The sequence below is a fragment of the Colletotrichum lupini genome, chromosome 2 (assembly GCF_023278565.1).
Source record: "Colletotrichum lupini chromosome 2, complete sequence".
NCBI classification, from domain to species: domain Eukaryota; kingdom Fungi; phylum Ascomycota; class Sordariomycetes; order Glomerellales; family Glomerellaceae; genus Colletotrichum; species Colletotrichum lupini.
In genome coordinates, this window is record NC_064675.1 from 135,748 (window position 1) to 148,487 (window position 12,740).

At 54.5% G+C, this 12,740-nt stretch overlaps 7 protein-coding genes across 7 annotated transcripts; 5 read left to right on the top strand and 2 right to left on the bottom strand.

Annotated features, from left to right (window-relative positions):
* Window positions 1-55: 55 nt before the first annotated feature.
* On the top strand, window positions 56-1,182 carry CLUP02_02417 (uncharacterized protein; the record flags this gene model as incomplete). The annotated part of the gene is made up of 4 exons (XM_049281449.1): window positions 56-121; window positions 187-381; window positions 467-867; window positions 1,035-1,182. The coding sequence occupies 4 exons, from the start codon at window positions 56-58 to the stop codon at window positions 1,180-1,182; spliced, it is 810 nt and encodes a 269-aa protein (XP_049138592.1).
* Window positions 1,183-1,668: 486 nt separating this feature from the next.
* On the bottom strand, window positions 1,669-4,309 carry CLUP02_02418 (ribosomal protein L15; the record flags this gene model as incomplete). Its single annotated transcript, XM_049281450.1, has 3 exons — window positions 1,669-2,605; window positions 3,310-3,894; window positions 3,984-4,309. 3 exons carry the CDS (start codon window positions 4,307-4,309, stop codon window positions 1,669-1,671), a joined length of 1,848 nt encoding a protein of 615 aa, XP_049138593.1.
* A 42-nt stretch (window positions 4,310-4,351) lies between these two features.
* CLUP02_02419 (uncharacterized protein) lies at window positions 4,352-5,689 on the top strand (the record flags this gene model as incomplete). Its single annotated transcript, XM_049281451.1, has 7 exons — window positions 4,352-4,537; window positions 4,596-4,624; window positions 4,680-4,717; window positions 4,782-4,957; window positions 5,071-5,120; window positions 5,295-5,531; window positions 5,587-5,689. The coding sequence occupies 7 exons, from the start codon at window positions 4,352-4,354 to the stop codon at window positions 5,687-5,689; spliced, it is 819 nt and encodes a 272-aa protein (XP_049138594.1).
* A 38-nt stretch (window positions 5,690-5,727) lies between these two features.
* Window positions 5,728-8,387, top strand: CLUP02_02420 (sorting nexin mvp-1; the record flags this gene model as incomplete). Its single annotated transcript, XM_049281452.1, has 6 exons — window positions 5,728-6,201; window positions 6,287-6,424; window positions 6,481-7,273; window positions 7,338-7,477; window positions 7,533-8,126; window positions 8,178-8,387. 6 exons carry the CDS (start codon window positions 5,728-5,730, stop codon window positions 8,385-8,387), a joined length of 2,349 nt encoding a protein of 782 aa, XP_049138595.1.
* Window positions 8,388-9,954: 1,567 nt separating this feature from the next.
* CLUP02_02421 (uncharacterized protein) lies at window positions 9,955-11,068 on the top strand (the record flags this gene model as incomplete). Its single annotated transcript, XM_049281453.1, has 2 exons — window positions 9,955-9,960; window positions 10,028-11,068. 2 exons carry the CDS (start codon window positions 9,955-9,957, stop codon window positions 11,066-11,068), a joined length of 1,047 nt encoding a protein of 348 aa, XP_049138596.1.
* A 257-nt stretch (window positions 11,069-11,325) lies between these two features.
* On the bottom strand, window positions 11,326-11,904 carry CLUP02_02422 (uncharacterized protein; the record flags this gene model as incomplete). The annotated part of the gene is made up of 2 exons (XM_049281454.1): window positions 11,326-11,562; window positions 11,878-11,904. Coding segments are annotated over 2 exons (264 nt in total), but the record flags the coding sequence as incomplete, so codon positions are not given.
* Window positions 11,905-12,166: 262 nt separating this feature from the next.
* Window positions 12,167-12,722, top strand: CLUP02_02423 (uncharacterized protein; the record flags this gene model as incomplete). Its single annotated transcript, XM_049281455.1, has 2 exons — window positions 12,167-12,398; window positions 12,661-12,722. 2 exons carry the CDS (start codon window positions 12,167-12,169, stop codon window positions 12,720-12,722), a joined length of 294 nt encoding a protein of 97 aa, XP_049138598.1.
* Between the last annotated feature and the right edge of the window lie 18 nt (window positions 12,723-12,740).

Sequence of the window (12,740 nt, forward strand, 5' to 3'; positions counted from 1 at the left end):
ACCTTAGCGGGTTCCTCATAGCCTCAATCAGAGTCGCGGTCCCCTAATCACAACAATGCCATCTTTCTTCACAGTTCACTGCATGGCTGCTCACCTTACGCAGTATGCTGGGCTGCCCGTGGTCTAGGACTTGAAAGTTGACGGGGATGCCAGAGACCAGACCGGACTGGACTGAATCTGGATGAGAACTGCAACGACTGCAACTCGACACAGCCAACCAGAGCACGGAAAGGGAGGGCAGAGTGGGGTAGAGGGGGGCTCAAGGTGGATGCGAGCAGCTCAGGGAACCTCGCGTCATTGGATAGATCGTCCCGCCAAGAACCGCGGAAAGGAGAAAGTGGACCCCCTCCTTTTCGTCTGGATATCTATCGGTACTCTGGGGTACGTACCAGCGTTATTCCATCGTGCAATCTGGACTCTTTCCGTTTTCATCCACTAATCACTCTCTGTTTCCTTCCATGATCAGCATCTATCTGCACGTCCTGTCCACGTTAACAAAGTGCAAAAATACGAATACCTTATGAACTTGCAATTCCGGTGTCCCAAGGGCTTAGGTAATGATCCTGCATCCTGTCAGCAGCGTTTGGCCCAGAGACTCAGACCTTTCCTTGACATGTTGCATTGGCTTGCATTGGATGCCATTTCCTGTAATCTGGCAATCTGGCAGCTGCTGCCCTGGAGCTTGTCAGCTCCTGTCGCCTGCGCCACACTTCCCACCTCCCGTCTGCCCAATCGCCAAGCAGACAAATCGCACATACCAACTTCCAACTTCCATCCTGTCACGAACGGACAAGCGTGTGGTCCCCAAGGACAAGCCCCCAACCCGATCCTGTTCCGATGGTGGCATTTCGCACCCAATGGCAGCCAGTCTGTACTTCTAACGCCTCTTGTCGTCATCGACTGCCCACGAGTGGCACCAGCCGCAATACCTTACTCATGAGGTTGTATTTAAAAACCTACACAGTAAGCGCAAGCCGGAAATAATACAGATACAGCTTGGCTAGCCCCGTTGATCATTGATGAGATTGATGAAGGCCATCTATCGGTGTGGATCACCAGATAACCATGACTTCAACTCTAATCGTCCTGTGGGTTACTCACCTGTTGTACATGACTGGTGCACGGCATCCATCTCACTCCACGGCTTTGCCGATTGCTTATTTTGATGCCACTGAGTATTGACACGAGGTGAAGAACTACCTACCGGTGGTATGCCCTGTCTCATTTTTGCCATATAATTACCTTATATCATCCTCCTACATTCTTCACGCCCTTATCGAGTTATCAAATGCTGAAATGGCTGAGACAACACAAATCTCCCATGCTCTGACTGACGTATGAAATAGTAAACTCTAAGCCTATATGGACTGTTGAGCCTTATTTGTATCTCGATCAACAGATTTGACAACGATTCCTTTCTCTGATTCAGAACACCCTTCCCCAAATTAGCATATGGAACTTCATAATGTCTCAACATCTCACCTCTCGCATGAGAAAGATGAACCGATGAATACCCCTTTCCTTACCAGTCTGATACTGGAGACTCCCTGGAGAAAGTTGACAGTACACTGCTGGGAAATGCCATCCCAAGGACCCGTACTTCATCAATGACTACCTGACACCAATCTCATTCTCCATCTGAGGTTCGTTCCTGGTCATTGAGGGCCCTCACTTCGCCTTGCTGAACATCTTCTTCTCCGTAGACCTCATCTTCACCATAATCCTCTTATACAACGGATCCTGCAAGGTCGCAGGCACCAGGTCCAAAAACGCCATCTGTACCGCGTGGCCCCAGTACGGAATCAGCACCGCCCTCCCGCACCCGACCCGGTCCAAGATGGCATTCGCAATAACTTCAACCGAAGGCCAGAATACCCGCGGCGTCATCAGCTCCGGCTTCGTCGCCACCGCCCCAATCCGCACGCCCATGACCTCGACATCGAATCCGTCCATCGACAGCTCCCTTGCCATGGACGTCGACATGGCGCCGAGATACGCCTTGCTCCCGCTATAAAAAGACAGCAGCGGTAATCCGTTATCCGATAGTGACCCGACATTGATAATCAGCGCGGGTTCCGACGACGCAGTGAACCGCGGAATCAGTATAGCGTTGAGCAGCGTTGGAAACAGAGCATTCATGTGCACGTTGGCCGCAATCTCCTCCATCGACGACTCATCTAGCCTCCTCATGATCGGCTCCGCCGGTCCGCCGCCGACATTGTTGACAAGCACGCGCAGGTTCAAATTCTCCAGCGGCGCAAGCATAACATCCCACGGCTGCTGCCCGGCTCCGAGAACCCCGGCATCGCCAACCATGATGCGAAACTCCCTGTCCGGATTCGCGAGCGCGAGGTTGTGCCGCACCTCTTCCAGCTTGACGTCGTTGCGGCCGTGGAGGACGACGTTGAAGCCCCGCCGGGCCAGCTCGTTGGCAAGACCTTTGCCTATGCCGTCGCTTGCGCCGGTGACAAGGGCCCAGGCTGGTTTGCCGTGGACGGGGACGAGGTAGCGGTCGAGTTTGGATTTGCGGAGGAAGGGGAAGAAGGGCCATGCGAGGTTGTATGCCGCGCTGACGAGGGCGATGAGCCCGACTATTTGAAGGAAGCTGAGAGAGTCCATAGTAAGGTGATTAAAAGGTGGTGCTGATCAGTTACTAGCTAGCTAGCAGAAAGCACGAATGTGAATGAAAAGAGCTCAAGCTGCCTCTATTACTCACCTTGTCCCGTTCCACGCTCAGCTACTTGTACGCTTGAAAGAAACGAAACACGCATGTGAATGGTCGGACCAGACGTCATCCAGTCCAAGAGGTTGTCGAATTGACTCTGGCGAACAGGGATGGTTCAACAACACCAAACGCCAGTTCTTCATGCTCCCCACGAAGGACTTGGGCATCCGAGGAGGGCGGCCGGCCACCAAAACCCGTTAATACGGATACGCTCTACCATGCCATCTCGGAGCCAACTCATTCCCCGATGAGCGGCTAGACGAGCAGGATCTATCCGCAGCGTAGGCAAGATATCCTCAGCATGTCAGCAATGCAAGAGTTGGGCCGAACTCTGCTTCCCTTTCTTGGCCCTGTGCCTCTAGTAAGCCTATCTTCACAAATCAGAGCCTAGGCCGTTCGTTTCCGCTCAACATCGGACGGAGAATAGAGAGTGCGGAAATAAGGCCCAGCTGTTTGAGCTTGGGGGGTAGTAGTAGTATTGATACAATGTCTGTACATACAAATCGCCGGGAAGTAATGGTACATTTTCTCATCCTGTTTTTTGGGCTCTTCCTCCACACCAACCACCGCTCTCCCGTGTCTACCAAAGGGTGTTGTCGCGGGTAACCTTCTTAGTCTCCTTGCGCGACTCCTTGTCGGCGTGCTCGATGCGCTTTCTCGCAAGCGGCACCTTGAAGTACAAAGACGGCGACTCGCCCTCCTTGAGCAAGTGGCTCAAGTAACCGCGGTGGGCGGGGTCGCGGTAGTACTCAATATCCTCACGGCTCGTGGGGTCGGGCAATCTGTAGAGGAACGTCTTCTTGCGAGCCTCGGAGAGGATGCTCTCGACGTACTCCTTGCCGACGGGCAGGGGCTTATCCGTGTTCTGGGACTCGCCTCGGAGGAGGCGCTTGATGGACTGCTTGGTATAGAACCTGGTGAGGATCTTGCCGCCGTTGCCCTCGACGGCGTCAATGGCGGAGGCGGAGGCGCGCGAGACCATGATGTCGATGGGCTGGCGGAGGTCGGTCTTGCCGCGGCCGAGGAGCTTGATGCCGTCCTTGACGCTGCCGATGAGGCCCGACTCGATGATTTCCTTGACGGTGATTTGCTTCGTAGGATCCAGGCGGCCGGCGTCGATCCATTGTTGGAGCTTGTCGAGGTTCAATTTGGACATGACGGGAGCGCGCCTGCGTTTGAAAGTCAGTGACTGAAGATCGATTGTGCAGACAAGGCTCTGGACAAGCCATTGGCGAATGATGTTCATAAATGCACCTACTTGTTGTCGAAACCCTTCGTTCCCCTTTGCACGATCAACGGTGTCTGACCACCTTGGAACCACGGCTTGACGTGGCCATGCTGTCCCTGACCCTTGTGACCTCTTCCAGACGTCTTGCCCTTGCCGGCAGAAGGACCACGACCGAGTCTGATGCGCTTGTTGTAAGCTCCCTTGTTGTCGCTCAGGCTGGCGAGGATGGAGGCATTGCGGGTGCTGATAGACAGGCCAGCGAAGAGGGAGACGAGGCTCGTTGGGTTCGTGGAGGGGCGGAGGGCGCGGCTACAGCATGTCGCAGCATGCAGCGGCGATACTATCCGTGGCGGCATTGTGAGGGTGGATGTGGTGGCGGTCGTGGGCGTTGGGTGACGATGAACAGCGACACGGCCGAGATTCCAGGTCCGGTCCTCCAAAATTTCCAATGGAGCCTCACTCTCCCGGGAAGCTGCTGCAGGTGGCCCGGTCGCGGTTCGGCAGGTTCACGCGAAGAAGAGCCGACCAAGCCACACTCGATAAGAGTGGCTGAAGCTCATCAAGGTGTGGCTGGTGGATATCAGGTACGAAGCACCTTGCGTGCTTACCTAAGGCCCACTTGAGAGACATGACTTGCGTTAGGCACCTGAAGCTTCCCTGGCAGCAGCCCAGTGCCCCTCTACGGAGAAGGTACCTTAAGGTACGGAGCACGTCGACCTGCGACAGGGACTGTTTGCTCCGCAACAGCGTGGTCTCCTGGTTCAGTCCACTACCTACTCCGTAGTTGTCCCAGCCCCGTTCCTGGTTCAGGCACTGAGTGAGGCACAGACGGACAATTGGAATTTGGGCTCACCTCACTCAGCACTGTCAGTGTCGCCAGAAACAGCGTATCCTCGTCCAAGTTCCAGAGGAAGGGAGTACCTGACCAGGTCCCTTCCCTCGCAGCCCACGCCCGTCTCGACTTGTCTCAAGCTTCCAATCCTTGGCCCCAGCTCTGCCTCCAGGTTGGGTTGTGACTTTGGGAGTCCAAAAAAAAAAAGGTTCAAGCTTTTTGTCTTGATTAATCTTTTTTCTTTTCCAGCTTCCAATCGTGAGATCGCTCTCTGTTTCTGTACAGTTTGTTGTGTACGTGTACGTACGCATCATCGTCAACCATCTCGGTGCTGCGTGTACATATATACTTAGGTACCTCACCTAGGTTCCATACCTTGTCATTGTCGCGGCCTGTCGCATCATCCACCCACTGGACCCCCTGGTCTTCCTTTCATCATCGTCTTCTTCTTAGGCTCCTTGCGCTGTTGATGTTTGCAAGGTACGGATACTCGACTCGACTGGACGCAGCTCAGCTCTCCCACACCTCTGCTGGAACCGACCTCGAGCTCTCTCGGCTCGCTGTTACTGCGATACCTTGACGTTGGCGCCAGTACCTACGCGGCAAGCTTACTCCGTCCGGACCTTTGGTCACCACGACTCGCCCGTCGACCTCTCTGCTCTCGTACCTTATCTCGTCACACTGCAACCGCCCGTATTCTACAAAGTCCCCCGTTACGCATCAATTACGAGGCCTCTCTGCTCTGCGTCCTGCGTTGGATAGCGCACTCCTCCGACCAGTAGCTCTTCCAATCCATCCAAGGGACGTCAATCGGCCTCTAGAGTACAGATACCACCAGCCAAACGCCAGTACTACCTCGATAACCTTGGAATTCGTTACCGCCCTTCTCTCCCACCCCTCCTAATCGCAATTGGCCGTCCAGTACATACATAATCGCCTACAATGTCCCTCTTCGGATCATCACCACCGGCGGATTCGCCCTCAAACACCTCTGCTGCGCCCTCGCGGTCGCTGTTCGACGAAGGCTCCATGTCAAAGTCCGGCTCCAATTCGCTCTTCACCGACGACGATCTCGCCGGAGCCGAGAGCTCACCCTGGGACATGCCCACTCCGAGGAAGAAGCAGTCGCGCGCCGATGTCGTCCGCAACCTCTTGTCCGCCTCCGACGTCCCCGAGCCCTACATTGAGACCTTTGACACAGTCGTGCGCGAAGATGGCAGCGGAGGGCGCGTCAACGCAGGTGGCATAGCCAAGCTATTCGCTGCTGCGCGCCTGGGAGCCGACCAGCAGGCGCAGATCATGTCCATGGTTGTGCCAGCTGCAGGTGGCGACATTGCTGTCGGACGCGGCGAGTTCAACGTCCTGCTGGCTCTTATTGCCCTGTCACAGGAGGGCGACCACATCAGCCTCGACACCGTCGACGAGCGACGCAGAAGTGAGTCCATTTTCTTCCACCTCTTTTCCCTCCGTCACCATCGCCATCATCACCACCATTTCCCAGCACCAGCAAACACCCACTTTTGTCTTGCCCACCTTGTTATGTCATGACCTCGGCACCCTGTTCGCCGAGCTGAGCTACCCGACCCTCGCAACTATCCCTCCTTCGTACCTTGCTACCACTTATCAGTGCGCGCAATCTGTGTGGGGTTCTCTGCTAATTGCCAATACACTAATCCAGATCTCCCACTCCCCAAGCTCGCCGGCTTGACTGCTGCTCCCGTGATGCCTCCCGTCTCCGAGCTGGCTGCCAAACCTCCTCAAGCCCCTGCAACCCCCGTCCAAGATACCCCATCGCCGCCCTCACCGCCGCCGCCGCAGCCCACCACTCTGCGCCGACCTCCGATGGACTTCCCAGAGCCAGAGGACCCATGGAACTCTCCCGATGTACACAAGGGCCACGCCCACGCCATCGCCGAGTCCCCCAGTAGAACCAACGGCGCCAGCCCCCAGCGCCCTGCAGCAAATGGCAATGGCAACGGCAATGGCCACTATAGCACGTCTCCCAGCACCGCCATCGCCGGTCGAACCATCTCTTCCTACACATCTGCGGCCATCGGCTCAGAGAGGAGTTCTGGGAGGCAGGATGTAAACACCGGCACATCGCCGGGTGGTGGATGGGGCGGCTACTTTGATGGCAACACCACGGGAGGCGGCTTCAGCGAACCACCCCAAAACAACCAGGTCACAAGTCCTTTTGGCGGTGCAAGCGGTGGACGCGACGCGAATCTTAACCCTGCGACCGTGCCCTCTCTGCGGCCTGCCGTGAGCGGTCGTTCGGGAAGTTCTGTCGAGGAGAACGTCGTCATCACGTTGATGCCGGAGAAGGAAGGACTCTTCATGTTCCAACATCACAACTACGAGGTTGCGAGCGTCCGACGGGGTAGCAAGGTCATCAGGCGGTACAGCGACTTCGTCTGGCTTCTGGACTGCCTACACAAGCGGTATCCGTTCAGAGCTCTCCCTCTGCTGCCGCCTAAGCGTGTTGCTGGTAGGTCTCATACTGCTTCTTGTTCACAATGTTCACATGGCCCCTACTGACATCCACGCGTTAGTCAACGGTAACCACTTCTCTAATGACGGCGCATTTATCGAGAAGCGCCGCAGAGGCCTTGGGAGATTCCTCAATGCACTTGTCCGGCATCCCATTCTGAGCCAGGAACAGCTCATCATCATGTTCCTTACTGTCCCGACTGTAGGCCACTTCTAGTCTTCTCAGTCCACTGCATTTCGCTAATTGTTAGTATCAGGAACTGGCTGTATGGCGCAAGCAGGCCACCATCTCCGTTCAAGATGAATTCTCCGGACGTGCCTTGCCGCCTAACCTGGAAGACTCGCTGCCGCCCACCCTCGAGGCCATGTTTGATAAGACGCGCTCCGGTATCAGACGGTCAGCCGAGCTGTACATTAACATCTGCAACGTCATGGATCGTTTGGTGAAGCGCAGCGAGGGAGTTGCGGCGGACCATGCTCGTATTGCCATGTCTCTGACCTCACTCACCGAAACGAGTGCCGACACATACGCCAGCGACACCAACGATGTGCCTCTGCTCAATGATGGTCTGACGTCCATGAGCAGACACTTGAGAACGTGCCAGACGCTTTTGGAAGATGAGAGCAAGGCCTGGGAAGAGGGCGTGTTGGAGGATCTCAAGCGCCAACGAGATGCTCTCGTGAGCATCCGTGACTTGTTCGATCGCAGGGAACGTCTGGACAAGGACAATATTCCCTACCTTGAGCGAAGGATCCAGACAAATGAGACCAAGTTGGCCAGTCTCCGCAGCAAACCCGATGGCATGGTCAAGCCTGGTGAGATTGAGAAGGTGGTTGAGTCTATTCTCAAGGTAAGTTGGACGTATCCCGCTCGCTTGCTGCAGTACTGATGATAGTTACAGGACAAGGAGTCCATCGTCAACCAACACAACCGATCCATCTTTGTCAAGGAGTGCATCCGTGACGAGCTCATCTACTTCCAGACCACCCAGTTCCACGTCTCGCGTTGGAACCAAGACTGGGCTCAGGAGCGCGTCAAGTACTCCGAAATGCTGGCCGACAATTGGCGCCGTCTTCTCGATGAGCTTGACGGCATGCCCCTCGGCGACTAATTACCTTTCCTCCGTACTTTACCCTTTCTATGAACGCATCGGCTTTGCATATGAGCGTCTCTTCACTACTGGCGTTCCGGTCTTTCCTCTTCATCCGCCGGGATTATTTCGACTCTTGCGTTGGACTGTGTCAGCGACAGTCTACCTCAAGTCTTGTACGAATCTGTGTCCGTTGGTTCTTGTTTTTTTTTTTCTGAGCGCGATATCTCTCAAGTCAGAATGTACATCTTAGAGCAGGGACCCGTTGCCGAATACCCTTTGGTTACGCAAGTTGCTTTTAATACATTGTTCTTAATCTTGATCTCATCATCTGCTCTTGCATCCTTTGACTTTTACCCGGTAGCTCTCAAGGCCTCGACTTGATGAACATGCCGTCATCATCGTCGTCGTCGTCGTCCAGGTCGAATTATTCGTCAATCTACGTTACCATTAGATTAAGTAAGTGTCTCAGAGCTCAGGTTAGACTTCAATCCACATTCCTGATATCATCTCAATTACAGTTCTCATGGCGAACGAGACCTCGACTTCATGAACCACCATACTTTATCCGTTTCTATGGATTCGATGAAGTTGACAAAGCACATCATTTAGAGTCTCTGTGTCAAAGGATCCGTTCGGAAACCATGCTGAGCAAGCATACAAGTTCTTTAGGCTAGGTGCTCATGCATTTCTCCATATACCTAGATCAGTGCTCGAATGTCAGATGAGATATCTGATCTCGTAATCCAAACGATAGGTTCTCCATCTATAAGATCACATGCCGTCTGCCAGATGGCTTTCACTCATCGTTCGAAGCACTTCAATCATTAAAATGGCTTACTCAAAACAGAATAAGCCAGTATCCGATAGCTTCACCTTAAGTGCCCATAAATGCCACATGGCGACGGACCTGGCTCTTATATCGCAGAAGATGTCTGGTCCCGAGCCAAACCATAGGCTTCTTGGCGGTCTGTAGTTAGCATCAACGAAGAAGACGAGGCACCTTCTACAGTACAGGGCTTTTCATCCATCGAGGCTTCTCCCTAATCAGTGCTCCAGCAAGCTTTCTGTCTTCACTAAGCTATCAGATCTATCGATGAGACATCATCATAAACGAGTCAGACAATTGGATATGGCGAAAGCCTTATAACGACGTCTCATCTAGCTAATCCTCGGAACTTCTAGTTCCTCCTCTTCTTTGCTTCATCCCTCAAAGGAACGCTAATGTGCTCAGATTGTGTCTCTGGGTCAGACATAGCACATGCCCTCCACGATCCCCCATCATCGCTTCGTAACAAGAGCTTGTGTCCACGTCCTCAGGCATAGCACAGGTAGCTCGACAGCCACGGGACGAGACCAAGCTATCGTGAAAATCTCACAAGCTCCGTCATAACATAAGCCCTAGAATCCCGTTAACAAGCGGATCCCTCCACGATAGGAATTCACGTCTAGAAAATCCTTTCAGTTGACGAGACCTTTTGGACTTTCTCTTCTTTCTTTCCACCCAGACATCACCCCATTCTTCCAGCCTTGTCTGGACACATCTCGACAGCCAACTATCTCCTCATTCGCGATACCTAGAACCAATATGGATGTAAGTCTCCCCTCCCCCATATCCCCCTGATTCTCGCGAGTGTTACTTACTAATAATCGATTGCCAGCAGGAAAAGGGCAAGAAGGATAAGCCCATCATCGTCTCGAGCGACGAGGGTGTGACTCCCCCCCTCACCCCCCGGACCGCCGCGGCCGCCGGCCACCTTCGGGTTGCCCGCCTTCTCGCCGAAGGCCCCGAGGGCTGGTGGGACGGTCGTGGTCCTCCCACCCCCGCCGAGTTCGGCCTGGCCCCTGCCCTTCCTCCGGCCCCGGCCCCGGTCTCTGCCCGCCCGCCCGCCTCTGCCCGCCCGCCCGCCTCCGCCCGCCCTCCTACCTCCCGTGCGGCCAACGCCCGCGCCAGCCCGGCGGCCTCGGCGGCCTCGACAACCTCCAGCTCGGCCAGCAGCTCGATCGGGTCGGGGAGCTCGGCCTCTGTCGGCTCCTTCTTCGACGACGAGGACCCCCAAGGAAGGATTCGGGCGCAGACAGGCAGCAAGAAGGACCACCGCCGCTGCAAGTTCAAGTACTACCAGCGCAGGCAAAGCCGGTCCAAGTACCGCAACGTATACCGTTGCAAGGGCTATCCCGGAAACTCCGACTGCAAGAACATGCTCTACTGCTCTCGCGAAAGAAGATGCCTACACAAGTCCAACTTCAAGGACAAGGACGGACGTATCAACCTCAAGAACTGCGCAAGCTGCCGCGCCGAAACACGTACCGCCAAGATCGAGGACAAGGGCGAGCGAGAAGCCAAGAGACGCCAGCTGGCCTCCGAATTCAAGGCCGTTCCATTCAAACGCGGTTCCGGTGCTGGTCGTAACGCCAAAGGCAAGAAGCGTCGCCTCGGCAAGAAGAACTACTCTGCCCGCAAGGGTAAGGCCACTGTCAAGTCCGGCCGCGGGGCTGCTGCAGGCGAGACTGAGTCCGATGTCGAGTCGGAGGAGGAATTCCTGGGCCACGTGGACCTACCTGACGAGCGTCCTGGCTTGAGAAAGCGTCGCCGCAAGGATGAGTCTGACGATGACGACGACAACTACGGCGCCAACGGAAAGGGCGGCTTTTCGGGAGTTGGTGGAGGCAACGGTGCGATCCCTGTGATTGCCCATTGAGGAAGTCTCTATCCTTGTGCCGGAACGCTACAGAGGTCATACATCCAACTTCATTTACGACTTGGTCCCCTACCTGTACCGGCAGCTTGCACATTACGACCTATCGACATCACCACTGGATCGATTCGAACAAACATACATACATACAAGGCGGCTCGTTTTCTTTTTCGGCATGACAGGCACGACATGGCTAGTGGCTCTCATTTCTTACACCATTGAGGGAAAGTGAGCGTGAAGACTGTGCCTAGATTGAGGCTTTACTTCAGCGAGGAGTCAACCCCCGGGGGAATGACTTTGGCTTTGGAGGGCAAGGAAACTGGGTCCTGGAGACGCGTGAGGCTGGTAACTTGGGGAAGGGGGCTGGTCTTATTGCTCTGAGACTTGACATCTTCAGCGGATTCTTCGCCTTGCTGGAGACATCGACATTCCCACTTATGACGAACAACTTTACAAATGGGGCATGTAGACCCAAAGCCAGGATCTTGGTTCACGCTCTAGATCTTCACAGTGTCTCTCTACTCCTACGAAGGTTGGAAAGAGGGATGGGTGGTGGTTCTGCATCCGCAAGGTAAGCTCATTTCCTTCACTTCAACCAACCTGCCCACGAACTAACTAGTCTCTAGGAGAGTACTGGGACAGCTGACGAAAAGTTAAGCTTGAGAGCAGCTGGGAACGTGTAGATTAGAGCTGGGGAGAGTGAGAGGCCGATGATATGGGAAGCTTAGGTCTCCCAGAAGGGAAGGCGGGGGAATTCGAGACTCGGTACTCGGGAGCTTAGATCGCCCCCGGATTCATCGTCAAATACATACATTTCCCTTGGAGATGCCTTGCGCACCTATGATGTGAAATTTTCAACATTGACTAAAAAGGTGGAAACAAACTAGGACATGCACAGATTCTTTCATGAGTCAGCTACTCTTAAGACCTCATCTTGGAGAGATACTACATAACTACCTCAAGGATTGGCTGCATCGAGGCAGCGTGGATCGAAGAGCTCACAATTACCTTGCGATGAGACCATTCCAGGAGTCAATGTGGTGATCAATGAGCTTAAGCTAAGCCACGTCAATTCAATACATTGACTCTACAAGCTGTCAAATGCTGGCTGGATCTTCGCGTGGCATGGCTGTCATCTTTGAGAAGCAATACGAGAAGATGGAGCCCGCGGTCCGCGACGCCGCATGGCCGACGCCTTCCGGGCGCCGACTCCCACCGGCACACGGATTGCGGAAGCTGAACAGCTACTTGAACTGGCGAGACTCATGCACATTTAACCATCTCACCTCGACTAACGTGCTTTCTTGGATTCTTCTTGTGGAAGAGAAGTCAGGTACTAAAAGGGAGGGGGAGCATCGGCGCCTTTCCCGAAATCGCACATGAGCAACCCTCGCCTAACCTCATTCTTCTATGACCACTCGACATCCCACCGTTTTTGGCTCACCGCTGCTTCACACCATCTTCGCCCAACTCCTGCTCATCGATTTTCTCATTATTCTCGTATTTCACGCCCGTCCTGCGTCTCTTGCACCCAGATTATCATGGCGGTATCATCCCAAAGAGACCCAAAAAGCAACCCTCTTATCTCATCACAGAGATAATGGACGGCTGGGATGTGGGCGAGGCTGCCAACCAGAACGTCGAGACCCCCGGCTAGTTGCCGGCGTCGCGCATA